General features: G+C 40.8%; 1 protein-coding gene across 5 annotated transcripts in view; it reads right to left on the reverse strand.

Annotated features, from left to right (window-relative positions):
- PDSS2 (decaprenyl diphosphate synthase subunit 2) overlaps positions 1-21,575 on the reverse strand; it is a 317,872-nt gene that overhangs the window by 109,829 nt on the left and 186,468 nt on the right. For all 5 annotated transcript variants that reach the window (XM_055260485.2, XM_063630738.1, XM_055260463.2 and 2 more), the window contains one exon: positions 15,212-15,410. In XM_055260485.2, the coding sequence (XP_055116460.1) occupies positions 15,212-15,410 (199 nt within the window). The remainder of the gene's footprint in view (positions 1-15,211; positions 15,411-21,575) is intronic.

Genomic DNA, 21,575 nt, shown 5'->3' on the forward strand with positions numbered 1-21,575 from the left:
TTGCCTTAGGCACATAAGTCCTCCAGTAGGTCATTAGCTGCCAGAAAAGGGCTCTTCTCAATCACTATTGCTAAATAAATAAAATTTGCTCCTGGGCTAAGACCCTATAAACCAACTTTGGCTTAGACTAAGTAAAATTTTTTGTTGCGTATTTACAATTTTAAGAATTTAATAAAATGATGGAAATGCTAAAACCAAAATTTCATTAACATGACTGAGCTATATGTGGCTATCAATGAGGAAAGTAGTCAAATAGACTCTTTTGGATAAGCTTAAATTTTCTTTTGCTTATGGTATTCAAATTCAGTTGAACCTCACATCATGGTTGGCCATGAGAGATATAAACATATTGACTATGGCAATATTATATATAATACATTTAGCAACCTTGATTTTTGTAAGTCCCATTTCCTACCTTCCAGAAGTAAAATTAATCAAATCAGACTTCCTGAGAGGTGACAGCGTGCTGGCAGTCCTCACAGCCCTTGCTCGCTCTCGGCGCCTCCTGCCTGGGCTCCCACTTTGGCAGCACTTGAGAAGCCCTTCAGCCCACCGCTGCACTGTGGGAGCCCCTTTCAGGGCTGGCCAAGGCGAGAGCCGGCTCCCTAGACTTGCAGGGAGGTGTGGAGGGAGAGGCGCCAGCGGGAACCGGGGCCGCGCGTGGCGCTTGTGGGCCAGCTGGAGTTCCGGGTGGGCGTGGGCTTGGCGGGCCCTGCACTTGGAGCAGCCGGCCGGCCCTGCCGGCCCCGGGCAATAAGGGACTTAGCACCCGGGCCACCGGCTGTGGAGGGTGTACTGGGTCCCCCAGCAGTGCCAGCCCACCGGCGCTGCACTCGATTTCTCACCGGACCTTAGCTGCCTTCCCGCGGGGCAGGGCTTGGGACCTGCAGCCTGCCATGCCTGAGCCTCCCACCCCCTCCATGGGCTCCTGTGCCGCCCGAGCCTCCCCAACGAGCGCCACCCCCTGCTCCACGGTGCCCAGTCCCATTGACCACCCAAGGGCTGAGGAGTGCGAGCGCACGGAGCGAGACTGGCAGGCAGCTCCACCTGCAGCCCCGGTGCAGGATCCACTGGGTGAAGCCAGCTGGGCTCCTGAATCTGGTGGAGATGTGGAGAACCTTTATGTCTAGCTCAGGGATTGTAAATACACCAATCAGCACCCTGTGTCTAGCTCAGGGTCTATGAATGCACCAATCGACACTCTGTATCTAGCTGCTCTGGTGGGGCCTTGGAGAACCTTTATGTCTAGCTCAAGGATTGTAAATACACCAATCGGCACTCTGTATCTAGCTCACAGTTTGTGAACACACTAATCAGCACCCTGTGTCTAGCTTGAGGTTTGTGCATGCACCAATTGACACTGTATCTAGCTGCTCTGGTGGGGCCTTGGAGAACCTTTGTGTCGATACTCTGTATCTAACTGATCTGATGGGGACGTAGAGAACCTTTATGTCTAGCTCAGGGATGGTAAACGCACCAATCAGTGCCCTGTCAAAACAGACCACTTGGCTCTACCAATCAGCAGGACATGGATGGGGCCAGATAAGAGAATAAAAGCAGGCTGCCCGAGCCAGCAGTGGCAACCCGCTTGGGTCCCCTTCCACACTGTGGAAGCTTTGTTCTTTCGCTCTTTGCAATAAATCTTGCTACTGCTCACTCTTTGGGTCCACACTGCTTTTATGAGCTGTAACACTCACCGCGAAGGTCTGCAGCTTCACTCCTGAAGCCAGCAAGACCACGAGCCCACCAGGAGGAACGAACAACTCCAGACGCGCCGCCTTAAGAACTGTAACACTCACTGCAAAGGTCTGCAGCTTCACTCCTGAGCCAGCGAGACCACGAACCCACCAGAAGGAAGAAACTCCGAACACATCCCAACATCAGACGGAACAAACTCCAGACGCGCCACCTTAAGAGCTGTAACACTCACCGCGAGGGTCCATGGCTTCATTCTTGAAGTCAGTGAGACCAAGAACCCACTAATTCCGGACACATTCCCCCCTCCATTTTTTTTTTTTTTTTTTTTTTTTTTGAGACGGAGTCTGGTTCTGTCGCCCAGGCTGGAGTGCAGTGGTGCAATCTCGGCTCACTGCAAGCTCCGCCTCCCGGGTTCACGCCATTCTCCTGCCTCAGCTTCCCGAGTAGCTGGGACTACAGGCGCCCGCCACTATGCCCAGCTAATTTTTGTATTTTTAGTAGAGATGGGGTTTCACCGTGTTAGCCAGGATGGTCTCAATCTCCTGACCTCGTGATCCGCCCGCCTCAGCCACCCAAAGTGCTGGGATTACAGGCTTGAGCCACCGCGCCCGGCCCCCCCTCCATTTTCATGGACATTTGCTAGTTCTCCAAAGCCAGAGCGAGAAAAAAAATCTTTCTAGTTTGAGTGATTCAGTACTCTTTTTTTCCCTTTCTAATGATCTCACCTGCGGAACTTTCTGAGTTAGGAGTTTGCTAAGTACTGGGTGGATGGACAGCTGATTCCTGCCTTTGCATCTGCAGCTGCCTATCTCTTCTCCATCTATCCTTTCTTCACTCCAGCAGGCTTGTATACTGTGTCTCTTTCTGTCCCTACCCAAATTTCATGTTGAATTGTAATCCCCATTGCAGGAGGTGGGGCCTGGTGGGAGGTGTTTGGATCATGGGGGCAGATCCCTTATGGCTTGGTGCTGTCTTCACAATAGTGAGTGAGGTCTTGGGAGATCTGGTAGTATAAAAGTGTGTGGCACCTCCTTCCCGTTGCTCCTGCTTTCACCATGTGATGTCCCTGCTCCCACTTTGTCTTCTGCCATGATTGTAAGCTTCCTAAGGCCTTCCTAGAAGCTGAGCAGGTGCCAGCACCATGCTTCCTGTAAAGCCTGAAGAACCATAAGCCAATTAAACCTCTTTTCTTTACAAAATTATCCAGTCTCACAGGTATTTTTTTCTTTTTCTTTTTTTTTTTTTTTGAGATAGAGTTTCACTCTTTCACCTAGGCTGGAGTGCAGTGGCGCAATCTCAGTTCACTGCAACCTCTGCTTTCTGGGTTCAAGCAATTCTCCTGCCTCAGCCTCCCCAGTAGCTGGGATTACAGGCGCCCACCACCATGCCCGGCTAATTTTTTGTATTTTTAGTAGAGATAGGGTTTTGGCATGTTGGCCAGGCCGGTCTCGAACTCCTGACCTCAGTGATCAACCTACCTGAGCCTCCCAAAGTACTAGAATTACAGGTGTGAGCCACTGTGCCCAGCCCGTCTCAGGTATTTCTTTTTTTTTTTTTTTTGAGATGGAGTCTGGCTCTGTTGCCTAGGCTGGAGTGCAGTGGCGCGATCTCGGCTAACTGCAAGCTCCGCCTCCCTGGTTCACGCCATTCTCCTGCCTCAGCCTCACTAGTAGCTGGGACTACAGGAGCCCGCCACCACGCCCGGCTAATTTTTTTGTATTTTTGTAGAGACGGGGTTTCACTGTGTTAGCCAGGATGGCCTCGATCTCCTGACCTCGTGATCTGCCCACGCGGCCTCCCAAAGTGCTGGGATTATAGGTGTGAGCCACTGTGCCTGGCCTGCCTCAGGTATTTCTTTATCGCAAACCAAGAACAGCCTAACACACTGTTCACAACTCAGTTAATTTCACCTCAGGTAATCTCTAAAGTGTATATACATTCTCTTCAATCTTCATCCTCCAGTTTTCTATTCTTTCTCCTTTTACTTATTATTTCAGAAAAATTGCCACTCACCTTCTTGACTTCTACTTTCTCCTTTCAAGAAGACATAAATCAAGGATCTTCAAGTTGAGAAACATCAGAGGAAAGCATGATTTCTCTCGTGCTAAGAAAAAGGAAAATTGGGCCAGGCAAGGTGGCTCACACCTGTAATCCCAGCATTTTGGGAGGCTTGAGGCGGGCGGATCATGAGGTCAGGAGATCAAGACCATCCTGGCTAACATGGTGAAACCCCACCTCTATTAAAAATATAAAAAATTAGCTGGGCATGGTGGCATGTGCCTGTAGTCCCAGTTATTCGAGAGGCTGAGGTAGGAGAATCACTTGAACCCGGGAGGCAGAGGTTGCAGTGAGCCAGGATCATGCCACTGCACTTCAGCCTGGGTGACAGAATGAGACTCTGTCTCAAAAAAAAAGGAAACTTGGCTGGGCACAGTGGCTTACGCTTATAATCCTAACCCTTGGGGAGGCCAAGGTGGGAGGATCATTTGAGCCCAGGAGTTCAACACCGGCCTGGGCTAGATAGTCTGGCCTGGGCAAGATAGTGAGACCTTGTCTCTATTACAAAAAATAAATAAAAATAATTAAAAAAATTAAAAAGGGAATATTAGAAATGAAATATGCATTAAAAAACCAGTGCCTGCCCTCATCCTCTTATTAAACCAAATTTCCCTTTATATGTCAACATTTAAAAATAATTTAACAAATATTTCTTGTTCAGTTTGTTTTCCTATTTTATTTATTTGCAGGTATTGTAGAATGCAGATTTTTTTTTTTTTTCTTTTTAAAAAAGGTGTCCTTGGCCAGGCACGGTGGCTTACGCCTGTAATCTCAACTTTGGGAGGCCGAGGTGGGTGAATCACCTGAGATCTGGAGTTCACGACCAGCCTTGCCAACATGGCGAAAACCCATCTCTATTAAAAATACAAAAATTAGCCCTGAGTGGTGGCAGGCGCCTGCAATCCCAGCTACTCGGGAGCCTGAGGCAGAAGAATCGCTTGAGCCCGGGGGGCAGAGTTTGCAGTGAGCCGAGACTGAGCCACTGCACTCCAGCCTGGGTGACACAGCAAGACTGAAAAAAAAAAAAAGGGTGTCTGAATGCCAGGCATATGGAAGAAACATGTAAGCTGCTCTTGCTCTTTTTCCTTGTTGTTAGGTTTCTGGTTTGATACTCAGAGAAATGTCAATTTTACCTGATGGCATATAACCTTCCTATGCCAAAAAGCTACTACATTCCATTGTCTTGTGGCTTCAAAATGGGCAAAGTTCCAGGTTTTAATAGTATTTAAAATTTGTCTTATTTCTAGTATAATTTGAACACACTAATCATTTATTACTTTCGCTTTAAAGATCAAGGAAGCATGATCAGAAAATGGATACAGTCTGTTTAATATGTGACTATATTAGCAAATAAGAAAAAAACTGAAGAAGCTAATTTTGGGATTCTGAAATAATTTTATGATGGCATTTTGACTTTTCTAATTAATTGATATGGAGAGAGTCTCTTTTACTGTTATACTATATGACACCCCACTTACCACCTTCTGCATCCCTTTACCCTAGTCATGCAAATCTACACTTGAGTGGGTTACATGTATAAAAATTAATAACCTTGGGTGTCAAACTAAAGAGCCTAAAAGATATTAAATAATTTTCACAAGTAAAATAGTGCAAGTAAAACTATAAACACTATCATAATAATGCCTATTTTAAATGCATAAGATAGGGAAAAACTTAATACATGTTTTTAGGTTTCAATTTAACATGAATTTAGAAGTAAAATTAATATAACAGATAAGACAAACACAAATAGACAATAGCATCTTTATTAAACTATATAGATGGTGTAAAGGGAGATTTATATGCATAAATTGAGCATATTTGTATAAACAAAATACTTCATTGTAAACAACATATTTATGCCTTTAGGAAAACAAAGTTAACATAAGGAAATACATCAGCTATGTAAAGAGTACATCTGTGCCACTGGTTATCCAGAAGTATAAATCACTAATGCTTAATAGAACAACCTTCAGGAGTGACATCATGACAATACGCTTGGGTGTTTAGACAAGATCCAGGCTGACTCATAGTCTCCCATCTGATATATAGCAATAGGTCCATTAAATGAAAATGACTACGAAGAAAAAAAAATAATGTGATAAATTCCATTCTTTAAATACTAGGCTTATGATTATATATGTAAAGTAAAAGACTGTTTTCAAAAACAAGATGACAGGTAGTAATCCACACAGTCTTATTTGCACTGTGGCTTAATCCTAAATACAAACCCAGTCTAAATAAATACAAAGACCAGAGGAAGCCTGTTAATGGCCAGCTAGATTTCGAAATTATAGTACTTCTCCATTTCATGATTTCCCTTCCAATTAGTTAGCATGTCTCACTGATAGCTTGCTGCTCAAACACTAAAATTTTAGATTCTGGCATGACCACATCACTACAGCATCCAGTGATGTTCTACATGGACACAATATAGAGCAACTTATCCCAATGGAATCAGGAAATTTATGATTTAAAAAGAGGCATTCTGAGGTCTTTTAGTCCAGGTCTTTATACAGTGAAGTACTAAAATAAAAACTTGCCCTTATGTTCCATAATTGAAAATGAATGAAAACCCAAGCATTAATTTTTAAATTCACTCTTGAATTCAAAATCTTGTTAATTTGCATTTATGTGACTACAGCTATAATGGTAAGAAGACAATTACCAGAGGATTAATAAACCAATTTCTATACTTGGAGATATTTAAAAATCTAAGTGTTACCTAAGGCAATTACCTTGAAGACCCCTAATATCTTCAGGGAAAAGCCAAAGGGAAAATAATTGACTCTGCTAATTTTACCCTTGGCAATTATAAAGCAGCTCTGAATTTCATTTGACTGCAGAACCCTTCATCTAATGGCCTACCCCATGAGAAGTACAGAGATAAATACATCATATAGAAATTCAGACAAGAATCCAGTAGCACAAGAAAATGAGAAATTGGTAGAATGAATAAGTCATAAAAAATTAAAGTTGTTACAAATATGCCAACTTTAATTACCAAGTTAAATATACATCCTCAAAGAAAAAGCAGGCTGTCACTGTGAAAAAACAGTGACATATTATAAACAGAAATTCTGTATTAAGTTTTGCCTGTTTCCTCTTGCTGTGGTATCTATTTATGTTGCTATTGTTGACAAATTTTCTTTCTTATAAAAGAAAACTAAAACATCATTAAATAGAATCTAACTTTACCAAGACATTAACCATATGTAGAGATAAGAAAACTTGGCCGGGTGTGGTGGCTCACGCCTGTAATCCTAGCACCTTGGGAGGCTGAGGCAGGTGCATCACCTGAGGTTAGGAGTTTAAGACCAGCCTGCCCAACATGGCAAAACCACATCTACTAAAAATACAAAAATTAGCCAGATGTGGTGGTGGGCGCCTGTAATCCCAGCTACTTGGGAGGCTGAGGCAGGAGAATCACTTGAACCCAAGAGGCGGAGGTTGCAGTGAGCCAAGATCGCGCCACTGCACTCCAGCCTGTGCAACAAGAGCAAAACTCTGTCTCAAAAAAAAAAAAAAAAAAAAAAACCCAAAAAACTTCATACAATACCACTCCAAAGAAATATTTATCGCCACCTCCTCCTTCCAAAAAAACCATAGTTACTATTATACTTAATCAACTTAAGCTTCTAGGAGCCCATTTGATAAAGTAAGTCCTCTTCTGAGATATAACTTCACTTTCCTTAAATTATTCTGATGAAAACATTGCCAAGTATTTAAATGAAAGAAACTGGCTCTGAATATGGGAGATTTGCTTTATCAGAGGGAATTCCTGACTTTCAAGAACTTTAGTAATTCACAATCTCCTCAGTTTAAAATACTGTTCACCTGATTTGGAAATCATCTATTATGATTAAAAGAGAGTTACTAAAAGCCTTGATTTGGAGAAGATCAATTACAGACCCTGGGCATGGTTCTTAAGGTCTTTCACAAAAAGGAACCCCTGAGGCTTTTTTTTTTTTTTTTTTTTTGAAATTGACCTGGTAGAGCCTTCAATGACCCTTTGAAGAACAAGGTGCAAAAGATTCACGTTTGAGATCAACAGGAGGGCTGCACAGAATAAAGCCTTCAATTCAACATACAACTATCAAATTCATAAAAAAAACATAGCCTAAAAAGGAAAAAATTCTTCACCAGAGAAAGGTTGATAAAATGCAAATTTAAAGGTGTAAACCTGTGCAGAGACCATGAAGGTAGGGGGCTCACTGAAGGGGAAGGAAATGCCAGATCATTCTTATTTCAAGAAGCTTCAGGCTGAATAGTTGCTTGGATATGCTAAGTTTTTCTTTTTCTTTTTGTAAATCAAGTAGTGCTACTGAAATCCAGTGCCTAATGGAGCAGATGGTGGAGGTCTTAGACTCTGGAACATTTATAGTGATGCTTCTGAATGCAAAACACCAAGAGTGGATTTCACAGGCTGTGAATCTGATTTGATTTTGATGGGAGTAAAGCTTCCATTTTCACTGTACTTGAACCACATTGAAAAAAAGCATGTGTGACTGACACAAGCTAGCTAAGAAAAAGGAACATGTTAAATATTAGTCCCATAAAGGGAAGCAGTTTAAACAAGTGATTGTTTGTATCGTTTAACATGATTGTTTGTATATAATACCACCATTTTAACCTTATGTAAGATTTCATCAGAATAGTTCAAAGTTAAAACGAATGATTACAGAAAACAAATTGAAATTTGTCCAAAGGCAACGAGTCTTGGTTTTCTTAGGTGGGGACTATACCAAGGCAAATTACCAAAATGTGGACCTAGGTACTATCAAGGTCCAGAATATCTCTTCCCCTCAGCTTTGTAGGTCTAATCCATGAACGGCCAGCCTGTGAAGCTAGAGCTGGTCATGTGCAGCTCAAGGTGTCCAGACACTATGTCAGATCTGCACTTTCTGAGGCCTCTTTCTTCTCTAAACAAGGGCTAAGTTTTATCACAGACCACTGCAAATATGGTGAAAAGGAAAGATGGATGATACAGTCTGTGAGTCCCAGGGGCAAAGAACCACTCACCTTCTGTTAACATGTGAATTCTAGTGAAGGAGAGAATTTAGTGGGACCCATCAAAGTATATTATATGCATAAAGGAGACAGACATTTGAGATGAAATAAAATAGAATTGGAGACAGACGTCAGATTCTCTCTCTTTTTTTTTTTTTTTTGAGATAAGGGCTCTATTGCCCAGGCTAGAGAAACAGTGGTGCATTCATAGCTCAATGCAGCCTCCAACTCCTAGGCTCAAGAAATCCTACCACCTCAGCCTGCTGAGTAGCTAGGACTAACAGCATGCACCACCATGCCTATTTTTGTTTTGTTTTGTTTTGTTTTGTTTTTTCTGTAGAGACAGGCTGGTCTCCAACTCCTGGGCTCAAGCTATCCTCCCACCTCCATCTCCCAAAGTACTGGGATGATAGGCGTGAGCCACCATGCCTGACCAAGATTCTCTAATAGTCTGCTTAATAGGATCAATTCATTTTTTACTTTAGCTTTTTAAAAAATATGAATATAAATTAGATATTAAAGGTACCATACTACTTTCTCCCTTAAATTCCGCAGGTCTACCTCATGAGTATATGTGCTAGCCAAAAATGCAAACACGTGATGAGAAGGTAGGGCAGAATGTTACTTGTCTCCTAGTATCTGTTATCTGTGTCTTCCAGATTTTTGGCTGGATCCATGATGACCTACAATAAAAATTACACTTTCTAGCTTCCCTTACAGCTAGGTATGGCTATATAATTAAATTCTGGTCAACAGGATGTGAGCAGAAAAATCTCATACGACTTACGAGAAATGCCTTTAAAGTGTGAATACTATATAATTATCATGCAAACTGGGACACGAGTAAAAAGACGCTCTGAAACAACTAAAATCTTATACTTTTTGAAATATGTACTTATTAACGAACAGCTGATTTTATTATATTGGTGGACTCAACAGGTTCTATTCAAAAACTATTTTCAAAAATAAAAGTTCAAAAGAAATAAAAATAACATACATGTACGTACAATAGAACAATAACTTCTTTATACTGATTATCTGAATATTTAAAAATAACGAGAAGAATTATTATTGATGTATATTTACATGGTTTAATCCATTTCTTAGACATATCTGTCTCTAATATTGTGTCACTGGCATTTTTCTGAAGAATGTGTTCATTAAAATATGGTATTTAAAAATAAAACTGCCCGCAATATTCTTCACAGTTGCAGTTTATGGTTAATTTGTTTGAAATTATTGATACTTTCAATTATGGAGAAAATTCTCTTTCTACAGATTCTAAGTTACCTGATAAGTTCAGAGTAAATTTGCTAAATGGAGGACATAATTCTAATTTTAAAAATATTGAACAGTATAAATATTTCAGCCCAAATATTTTTAGAGGCACTCTCTTTTTGCTTCCATCAGAGTATCTTACTTTAACAAATAGCATTTTTTTTTTCAGACAGAGTTTTGCTCTTGTTGCCCAGGCTGGAGTGCAGTGGTGTGATCTTGGCTCACTGCAACCTCAGCCTCCTGGGTTCAGGCGATTCTCCTGCCTCAGCCTCCCAAGTAGCTGGGATTACAGGCATGCACCACCACGCCCTGATAATTTCAGGGTTTCATCATGTTGGTCAGGCTGGTCTCGAACTCCCACCTCAGGTGATCCGCCTGCCTTGGCCTCCCAAGGTGCTGGGATTATAAGCGTGAGCCAATGCGCCCGGCCTAACAAATATTTTTATAAGACAAAACTTGTCAAATAAGTTGTCTCTATGATTCTTTTCAATGTTTTGCCAAATTTAGATGCTGCAAAATCTAGGCCTTCTCAATCTCATTTCGTCTCTGTGTGTGTGTGTGTGTGTGTGTGTGTGTGCAATTTATTCAAAGTAGGAGCACCACCAAGATTCTTCCTGCAAGGTGAGACATTTCAAATCGCAACTACAGAACTGAAAATTTTAATCTTGTATATTGTTTGAGTTGTTACTGTTTATATCATTCCTTCTTTGCTTTTGTAAGGAAAAATTCTAATGGAAGTTTTGTTTCGTTTTCATTAATTGTAATTCCCTAAAAGTCTCATGTAGTGTTCTGTTTATTGAATACTTAAGATTCTCAAGTGATATTGAACAAAATGCTGCCAATTATTATTAGTAGTAGTATTATTATTATTTTTTGAGACAGAGTTTCACCCTGTCACCCAGGCTGGAGTACAGTGGCGTGATCTGGGCTCACTGAAACCTCCACCTCCTGGGTTCAAGTGATTCTTGTGCCTCAGACTCCTGAGTAGTTGGAATTATAGGCATGCACCACCACCACTGGCTAATTTTTGTATTTTCAGTAGAGACGGGGTTTCACTATGTTGGCCAGGCTGGTCTCAGACTCCTGACCTCAAGTGATCCGCCTGCCTTGGCCTCCCAAAGTGCTGGAAATACACAAGTGAGCCACCGCGCCCAAATGCCACCAAACTTTTGACCCATTTAGAATAAAGTTCAATACCACTGCTGGGGGCACAGATTGATTTATAAAGATTTCTAAAATCTGATCAACGACAGACAACAAAGAGAAAAGGCACATACTGCTCTGCTGAAGTGTATTATCATTATTATTATTTTTTGAGACGGAGATTCGCTCTTGTTGCCCAGGCAGGAGTGCAATGGCGTGATCTTGGCTCACTGCAACCTCCACCACCCAGGTTCGAGTGATTCTCGTGCCTCAGCCTCCCAAGTAGCTGGGATTACAGGCATGTGCCACCACACTCGACTAATGTTCTTTGCATTTTCAGTAGAGACGGGATTTCACCATCTTGATCAGGCTGGTCTCGAACTCCTGACCTCAGGTGATCCACTCGCCTTAGCCTCCAAAAGTGCTGGGATTACAGGCATGAGCCACCGTGCCTGGCCTGAAGTGTATTTTTTATCTGACATCAGCTACAACTCCGAAATCATATAGTTCAGTGACTGTGACTATTCAGATATTTGTAAATTTTGATGTAACGATAGCTTCTATTAAAATAGAAGACTTTTGGTGCTTGTTTAGATGTAATGATCAATTGTGTGTGTGCCACAACCAATGCCAACTACTCCACAGGTTGCTTAATGTAGTAAAAACATTGTTTTTACCACAACACTGTGCTTCACCAAAATTTGTACTTCTATTTTTACTATAAACTAATAATTTTATTTTCTATATTGAACTTCTAAAGTGAATTTCCAATCTCACTCACAAAGGCTTTATGTTTAATAGAATATACTTCCAAAAACTTTACCTTAATCCCATGAATGAATGGAAAGAAAAAACCAAACCGTTTATAGAATTAACTTAAATGATTTACTTATTTGAAATACCTGATGACACTGAACTAAAACTGGAATTATTTAACTGCTTTCAAAGTTCTTCTACTGACAGTGATGCAAAAGAACTATTGCTTCCCTTTTCCTATATACACATAAACACTTGTGGTTGATAATTAGTGCAATCACTTAGCATAGTCATTTCTCTAAATGTAAGTTATGTTGCAGAGTCGTATGCATATATACCTTCTGCAGCTGCATAAAGTAGATCCTGACACTTCTTCAGCAGACTTTACTCTTCTTGTTTTCATGTGGTCAGTGATACCACTATGGCCTCCACAGTGGTTGGTAAATGTCAACAAACATTTTGTTCAAGTTATTAATATACATTCCTTATTACCTTTCTTAAGAAAAAAAATCAATACTTAAAAAAATGCAACACATACTTTTAGTTTTTTCGGTTTACTGCTGCCAAAAGGATTTACTGCAAAAACAAAGTATTGCCAAGCAATAAAATAGTTATAGATTTACACTGTACAAGCAAGTGTGCTCAGTCTATGCTCTACTTGCTCCCTAGCAGAGCTGATCAGCCTTGATTTCCCATATATATTTTACAGACACCCAAACCTATAATTTACTGTTTCCCACTGAACTTATCAACTGGTACCTGGCAGCTTTGTGACTCTTGCAGGCCATGCATGGGCTACAGTACAATTGGGTGACACACTACACAGCCAGCTTCTCCCACCGCCTGATACAGGAAAGAGTTAGCTGCCCCTAGACATTTGTGTCTGAGTGCACTTTACTGTATTAGCAATTGCCCTGCATTCTGTCCTTGATTGGGAAGTGTTAGTTGTGTCTGAAAGGGCTGGGAAAAGAGATAAGCTATTTCTGGTATCTTTCAGATTTCCTAACAACTTAAAATGAAGCTGGGCACAGTGGCTCATGCCTGTAATCCTAGCACTTTGGGAGGCCAACACGGGAGGATTTCTTGAGCCCACGAGTTCAAGACCAGCCTGGGCAACATGGCAAAAGGCAAAAGCCCGTCTCTAAAAAAAATACAAAAAATTAGCCGGGTGTGGTTGTATGCACCTGTGGTCCCAGCTACTTGGGACACTGAGGTAGGAGGATCGCTTCAACCAGGGATGTTGAGGCTGCAGTGATCACGCCACTGCACTCCAGCCTAGGTGACAGAGTAAGACCCTGTCTCAAAAAAGAAACAAAAAAAAAGGAAACAAACAAAAAAATGACAACTGATAATGAGAGCTCTCTCCACTGTGTAAGAGTCTCACAATACTATTATATTACATTACATAAAAACAAAAACAGAGGCTGGAAGTACTAAGTGGGGATCTACCAAACTCATCCCAGCTTATTCTAATGTAATTATTCGTAATAATACTCTGTTAAAAAATGAAAAATTCAGGATAAATGCTAAATCAGATGGGATCCCAGGATAGCTGGCTTACACTGAGACTCTCCTTTAGCAAACTAGGATGTACACTGATTGAACCTTCAAGGGAAGGAGATCTGCCCTTTTTTTGTCCTTCTTCCTTCTATTGACTGGAGAGAAGCCATAATGGCAACTACCTTGGGCCATGATGTGGTAAGATAAGGATGGCAGAACTGTAAGACAGAAGGAGGCTGGATCCCTGACTTTGCAGAACCACTATACCAACTTTTGCCTGCCTACTCCTAGATGATTTTACATGAGAGAAAAAATAAATTCCTATCTTATAGGGCACTGTTATCTTATAATCAAACCTAATCCTAACTGATACAACAAGAAATACCTCTATAACCTTTCCAGAAAGCATGTTGGCAATATGTATCAAGAATACTAAAAATCTGGCCAGGCGTGGTGGCTCATGCCTTAATCCCAGCACTTTGGGAGGTTGAGGTGGGAGAATCGTTTGAGGCCAGGAGTTCAAGACTAGCCTGGGCAACACAGTGGCACTCTGTCTCTACAAAAAATTTAAAAATTAGCCAGGCATGGTGGTGCCTGTAGCTACTCAGGAGGCTGAGGTAAGAGATCGCTTGAGCCCAGGAGTTTGAGGCTGCAGTAAGCTATGATTATGCTACTGCACTTTATTTTTTTATTTTTATTTCAAACGGAGTCTCACTCTGTCACTCAGGCTGGAGTACGGTGGCACATTCTCAGCTCACTGCAACCTACCAGGCTGGAGTGCAGTGGCGTGATCTTGGCTCACTGCAACCTCCGCCTCCCGGGTTCAAGTGATTCTCCTGCCTCAGCTTCCCGAGTAGCTGGGACCATAGGCACGCGCCACCACGCCCAGCTAATTTTTTATTTTTAGTAGAGACAGGGTTTCACCATATTGGCTAGGCTGATCTTGAACTCCTGACCTCAGGTGATCCACCCGCCTCAGCCTCCCACAAGTGCTGGGATTACAGGAGTGAGATATTGCGCCTGGCCTTTCGCCTGGGTGATAGAGTGAAACCATGTCTCTATAACAAAAGGAAAAAAAACACTAAAAATGTTTAACCCTTTGAACCACTTCTAGGTCTTTATCTTAAAGAAATAATCTGGAATAGGGAAAACTGATATGCAAAGATCTTTACTGAAGACCTACTTATGATAGTAAAAATAAGCAACCTAAATGTCCAACAATGAGGAATTTGATAAACAAGTGGTATTATATCTAAATGACTAGATATTATAGAAGAAGTTATAACCATGGGAAGATGCTCACATCATAATATTATATAAGAAAAAATAGGCAGGATTAAAAAAAACCTTATACATAGTAAGTTCTCATATATATTACAAAAAATTACATATATAAAGGCATTAATGAACAACAAAAAAAGACTACAAGGAAATAAATCGAGATATTAACCAGCAGTGATTATCTCTGGATAGTGAGATTATAGGTAATGTTTACTTATATTTGCTTTGTTTTGAAGATTTAACCCTATCCTATAATTAATAATTTCATCCATAATCAGAAAAAAAATTACTTTCAAAACTCTTTCCTAGCATTTACGCTTTGCCTGGTACTAACACTGCCATCATTATGTTCATCACAGTTTTACTGTTTACTGAGCATGTACATGAGGGGAGTTGGGGCAGCAGGGCACACAGACCTGCAGCTCCAGCAGCCAACTAATTGCTGCCTGAAGCCATTCAGGTACAACCAAACCCTGCCCATTTTTACCTTGGTGTTCTGTAGCAGAGCTAGTCCATTGCAGGCATTTGCTAGAAGAAAGTCTCCACTCAGGATAGCAATTTTATTTCCAAATTGCATGTCTTTCAGTGGACCATCAGATGATTGCAACTCATTTAAATTTACTATCCCACGATGTACAAGTAGAGCAGTATGAATTAGCTCCGTGATCTCTGCCAAACTTCTTTGACTAAAACATAAAGGTAACATTTGTTAGAGTATCAAGAATACCATTTTATCACTAATGTCTGATTTCAGTTTTCAACAATAAAATATTCCATAGGTTGCCCCCCACTTTTTTTTTTTATTATATCTTTCTAATGAAGCTTTAAATAGAGGTCTCTCTACTGAGCAGTTTGGGATCTGTAAGAAGATCTTGACACCTTCCTTCTCTGTAATACTCCTCGCTCTTCCCCACAAGTCACTAGGATACCCCAGATAGAAGTTGGCTAGTGAAGGGCCACCCTCCACAGCTCCATTTAGATACTGTGCTCTTGGTATACTTTCCTCAGGCTCATAACTTAAGATTTCTGAGACTCCTTAGTAGTGTCTAATGGAATTCCAATTTAAGTGAGGACATAATCTGTGCCAGATACTAGTCTAAGGGCATTACATACATTATCTCTCTCCCTCTTTTTTTTTTTTTTTTTTGTTTAGATGGGGTCTCACTCTGTCACCCAGGCTTGAGTGCAGTGGTGCAATCTCAGCCCACTGCAACCTCCACCTCCTAGGCTCAAATAATCTTCCCACTTCAGCCTCCCTAGTAGCTGGAACTACAGGTGTGCGACACCAAGCTTGGCTAGCTTTTGTATTTTTGGTAGAGATGGGGTTTTGCCATGTTACCCAGGCTGGTCTTGAACTCCTGAGCTCAGGTGTCCGCTTCGGACTCCCAATGTGCTGGGATAACAGGTGTGAGCCACCGCTCCTAGCCACATTATCTCTTTTAATTGTAAATACAAAGCTATGGGGTTTACAGAGATGAATACAATATGGTTTCTTCCTTCAAGGACTTTTTAACTTTCAGAATAAGAATGAAGACAGAAACCTACAGTAGCAAATAATATAGAGAAGGCCCCCAAGGAGCTTATAGTATAGAACTATATTACATGGGAATTTCAGCAGATGTTTGTTCCTTTTTTATACTTTTCTGTAGTTTGCATATTTTGTACAATGACAAAAGTATTACTTTTATAGTCAGAAAAAAATCAACAGGTAATTACTAAAAATTTAAACATTATCACAACTTCATGATAGGTATTATTAACCTCTTTTAATAGGTGAAAAAATTGTGCACACAAGTAAAATGACTTTCCCAAGAGTACACAGTAAGGTAGACCTGAAAATCTGTTGGAATCTGCTACAAATGGCCCCATGTGAGTCACGTCTTCTGGTTTCTAAGCTCCTGCATGATCCCCTTCCACGCTTGGCCATGTGACTTGCTTTGGCCAATAGGACATCAACAAACAGTACACAAGGAAAGCCTGATAAGTGCCTATGCAACTGATAAGCTTTTCACAGTCACAGGAGTTGCATGACCCCAAGCAGAAGAACCCTCAGGTCAATCCACAGAATGGTAAGTTGTTTCAAGTCACTAAACTGTATGGGTGATTTGCTATGTAGCAACAGATACCTGATACAGAAATGGTATATCTATAAGTGAAGTGTTTGCTTTGAGTCAGAAAAATGAGGCTAGGAGGCAAAGGCTGAAGGAATGGCAAACTCTTAGTGGAAGCTGGAAAGCTACTCAGCTGTAAGTATAAACTGTATCTTACTGAAAAGGGAAAATAGGCCAGGCGCAGTGGCTCATGCCTATAATCCCAGAACTTTGGGAGGCCCAGGTGGTAGGACTGCCTGAGGCCAGGAGTTCAACATCAGTCCAGGCAACATAGTGAGACCCCATCTCTACAAAAAATTTAAAAATAAAAATTAGCTGGGTGAGGGGGTACATGCCTGTAGTCCCAGTTACTTGGGAGGCTGAGGTGGGACAATCACCTGAGCTCAGGAGTTCAAAGTTATAGTGAACTGACTGCACTACTGCACTCTAGCCTAGGCACAGAGTGAGACCCTATCTCAAAAAATAAAAAAAATAAAAAAAAAAGGAAGAAAAGAAAAGGAAGCTCAGAAGGTAGAGCCAAGAACAATGGAGAAGAGTGGATTCAAGAACCATTTCCAGGGAATAGAACTGAGCCCTAATCAAGAAACATTCCTTGCTCCAAGATAGAGTAGGTGGCCCAGATATGTGCCCAGCTGGATTCCAGAATTGCTATAGACTAGTGACTGTTATGTCACCTCCCATTTCTCCCTCTTTTTAATGGAAGTGACAAGTATGGTTATCTTCTTTCTGATTCACTATTGTATGTTGGATGGACGGTGGTGTATGGGTGGGGGGAGGGTGGATAACTTGTCCTTTTAGTTCCTAGGTCCCTGACTGAAGAGGGGATGCACCCATGGAGCCACATCCATATCGAGACCTAACAGAAATCATGAGATCAGGGACTCTGAGCTTGATGTCATAAAATGGATGAGACTGGGGTCTTTGGAGGTGGTCTGTTTTGCATATGGAAGGAATGTGAAACACTGGGGCCAAAGGGCAAACTGTGGCAGAGTGTTACACCAACTTACACTTATCAGTCAGACCCTCTGATATCCAAGCCATGTACGATCTCCTTGATTGATGCTGAGTTTGACCATGTGACTTGTTTGGTCAATGGGACATCGGCAAATGAAGGACAAACAGGCTTGATACATGTTTTTGCATTGGGGCTTACCCTCTTGGAATGCTAACCTGAGACTACAAGTTAAGAAACCTAATCTAGCCTCTTAGAGAATGAAAGGCAACATGGAGAAAGGTCCAGCTGTCCCATTCAAGCCCAGCCCCCTGCACATTTACGAGGTAAACACAGACACATAAATACAGGAGAAACCAGCAAAGGAACAGTCCAGCCAAACAACAGAATTATGAGAAATAAGTTGGTTATTGTTTTAAGCCACTAAGGTTTGGAGTAGTTTGTTACACAATAGATAACTAACAGAGACTCCAAACCCCAATCTATTTCTACTAGATTAGGCTGCCTTCCACATGTGCCCATTGAAAGCTTCTATCTTTCCTTTTTTTCTGTAGACCTCATCTGTGTCATAAAAGCTTTAAAAAAGTTTCCTTGAAGAAGCTAAATTTGAGCGGGGCCTGGAAAGGCAAGTAAGATTTCCATAGCTGGAGAAAAAGGACAAAACAAGAGTAGGGCTTGGGAACCCCAGAATAAGAAAGACCACGAATCATGACATAGAGAAGGCAAGAGTAGAAAATGTGACCAAAGGTTGAAGAAATCAGTTTGGCTACAGTAAAGGGACTGTGTGGATAAGTGAGAGATAGGAATTTTGGAGCTTGGTTATAGCAGGTGAAATGGTCTATATTTTATTACACAGGCAATGTTTTGAGATGAAAGGATGATATATATTTTTTAATAATTTAGGAAGAAGATTCCAAAGGTGATACATAGAAAAATCTTAAAAAGTATGTAGGGAAAGTAGGGATATGGGGTGGGGGAGCTATTACAAAGGTCCAAGGAAGATGCAACAAAAGGGCTTGACCTAGGACAACCGCCTTAGACATGGAGAGAAATAAATATAAAATAATCAGGCCAGGCGCGGTGGCTCATGCCTGTAATCCCTGCACTTTGGGAGGCCAAGGCGGGTGGATCACCTGAGGTAAGGAGTTTGAAACCAGCCTGGCCAACATGGTGAAACCCCGTCTCTATTAAAAATACAAAAATTAGCCAGGCATGGTGGCAGGCGCCTGACTAATTTTTGGGAGCTACTTGGGAGGCAGAGGCAGGAGAATCACTTGAACCCGGAAGGCAGAGGTTGCAGTGAGCTGAGATCGTGCCACCGCACTCTAGCCTGGATGACAGAGCAAGACTCTGTCTCAAAACTAAATGAATAAATAAAATAAATATAAAATCATCAAATAATATATGAGACTCTTCTCTTTAAAAAAACAGACTGGTTTAACAGCTATAATAATCACATAAAGATACAATTAAAAGAACAACTTGGCATTATCAAATGCCAAGGAAAATCTCATGTCTAATTGATCTCCTTTGTTAAAAAAATTTAAGAGAATATGTAAAGATGATCCAGTAGACATACTGTACTTGATTACAAATTTGGGGAGTAGAGAAAGGAAATGAACCAGTGAGTCAAATAGTATCTAAGAGTAAATTCATGGTTTAGATTAAAATCTCATTATATCCCAAAGAAAATCACTAAGAATGGAGGCTTACAAGACAGTTGAAAAGTTAACAGAAGACATTTTTTTAAAGTAGAACATTTAAAATTACCTTTTAAAAAGTGACTAAAAGAAAGGAATAAAATTGTATTTTATTACTACCCTGCGAATGATTTCTAGTTTACAAAACCATTCACTGAAAAAAGTCCATATTATCACATTTCACAAAAATCACATAATGAGATTATGGGCAAGTATAAAAGTAAAAAGGGTTAAGCATTTGGACAAGTTTTTCACGCAGTTCAGTTTATGAAAGAAAGTAATAACCGGGTAAGCAAAAAGTTGTGGTGTTTTGAATTGCTCTAAGGATGAAAATGAGTGATTTTGACATCTATAGTCATAAAACAGCATTCATTAAATAAATAGCAACTTTTAAATGCCACATGGCCAGAAACAACAAAAACAATGGTATGCAATAATAAAAGTGAAAGCCCATCATTTTTACAGTGTTTGCCATTTACAAAAACCTTGTGATTCTAGTTACAGAGGTCTGTGATTCTACTTGTGATTCTAATTACAGAGGTCTGCAGAGGTTAAATACTTGATCAAGAACACTGAGTTTATAAAAGGCAAAGCTGGAACTCAGAGCCACCTTGTCATAGTAACAAATGACAATTTAAAACGTTTAGCTGGGCATAGTGGCTCACGCCTGTAATCCCAGCACTTTGGGAGGCTGAGGCAGGCAGACCACTTGAGGTCGGGAGTTCAAGAGCAGCCTGGCCAACATGGTGAAACCCCATCTCTACTAAAAATACAAAAATTAGCTGGACATGGTGGCGCATGCCTGTAATCCCAGCTATTTGGAGGCTGAGGCAGGACAGTCGCTTCAACCCGGGAGGCGGAGGCTGCAGTGAGCTGAGATCACATCACTGCACTCCAGCCTGGCCAACAGAGTGAAACTCTGTCTCAAAATAAAAATAAAAATAAAATAAAATGTTTATTTACCTAAGGAATAGTAGATTGTTGGGGAGGGAGAATAAGCCAAAGTTATCAATGTTACCGTCACCGATATATGCCACAAATTTGTCCAACTTTTATTCCTAGTTTTGAAGCAACAGGGAAGGGAATGTTGCTAGGAAAAAAGTATATTAAGAACGGGCTTAATTCTTTTTGTTTACAGTAACTGGGGAAGGTCAAGTTGTTTGAATTCATCAGAATGAAATCAATAGTTTTAGCCTAATCAGGAATCTGGATAATAGTTCTACTTCTGCTTATTACATAAGACAATTCATGGGCAAATCCCTTAAACTCAGACCCTTGGTCTTCTTGTCCCTGAAAGGAGGGGGACTGGAGAAACACATCCCTTCCATTCCCCAAATTATAAGATTCAGGGATTTTTTTTTTTAAAAAGAGTTATCTAAACTGGCAGTTAATAATTAAAAAGATTTAAAAAAATGATTACTATTATTGGTACCTATTTTTCTATAGGAAATTGGAGTGAAATGACTGGAAGTCTTTAAATCTATCCTGTAATTTCACTATCTAGTACTGTGCTCTCAGATTCTAAGATTTTATCACCTGATAAGTAACTCTGGATCATATTTTTGCAAGAGTCCAATTTAGTATATGTCAGAGAAGCAGTGACAGTATGAAAAAATTTGAGAAAATTTTCTTCTGGTAATCTTATTCCTATTTTAGCTACCCAAAGCAATCTATTAAACTTTCAATGCACTGGATTTTAAAAAAATTATCTAAAATAAAAGTCTTCATGCCAATTTATGTACATATATTTCAGTACTCTTGAATATTTCTCATGCTCTTTTTTTTTTTTTTTTTTTTTTTAAGACGGAGTTTTGCTCTGTCGCCCAGGCTGGAGTGCAGTAACGTGATCTCGGCTCACTGCAACCTCTGCCTCCCAGGTTCAAGCAATTCTCATGCGTCAGCCTCCCGAGTAGCTAGGATTACAGGCATGTGCCATGATGTCCAGCTAAGTTTTTTGCATTTTTAGTAGAGACAGCGTTTCACTATGTTGGCCAGGCTAGTCTTGAACTCCTGACCTCAAGTGATCCGCCCACCTCGGCCTCCCAAAGTGCTGGGATTACAGGCCTAAGCCACCACGCCGGGCCCTCA

The sequence above is a fragment of the Symphalangus syndactylus genome, chromosome 2 (assembly GCF_028878055.3).
Source record: "Symphalangus syndactylus isolate Jambi chromosome 2, NHGRI_mSymSyn1-v2.1_pri, whole genome shotgun sequence".
In the NCBI taxonomy this organism is placed as follows: Eukaryota; Metazoa; Chordata; class Mammalia; order Primates; family Hylobatidae; genus Symphalangus; species Symphalangus syndactylus.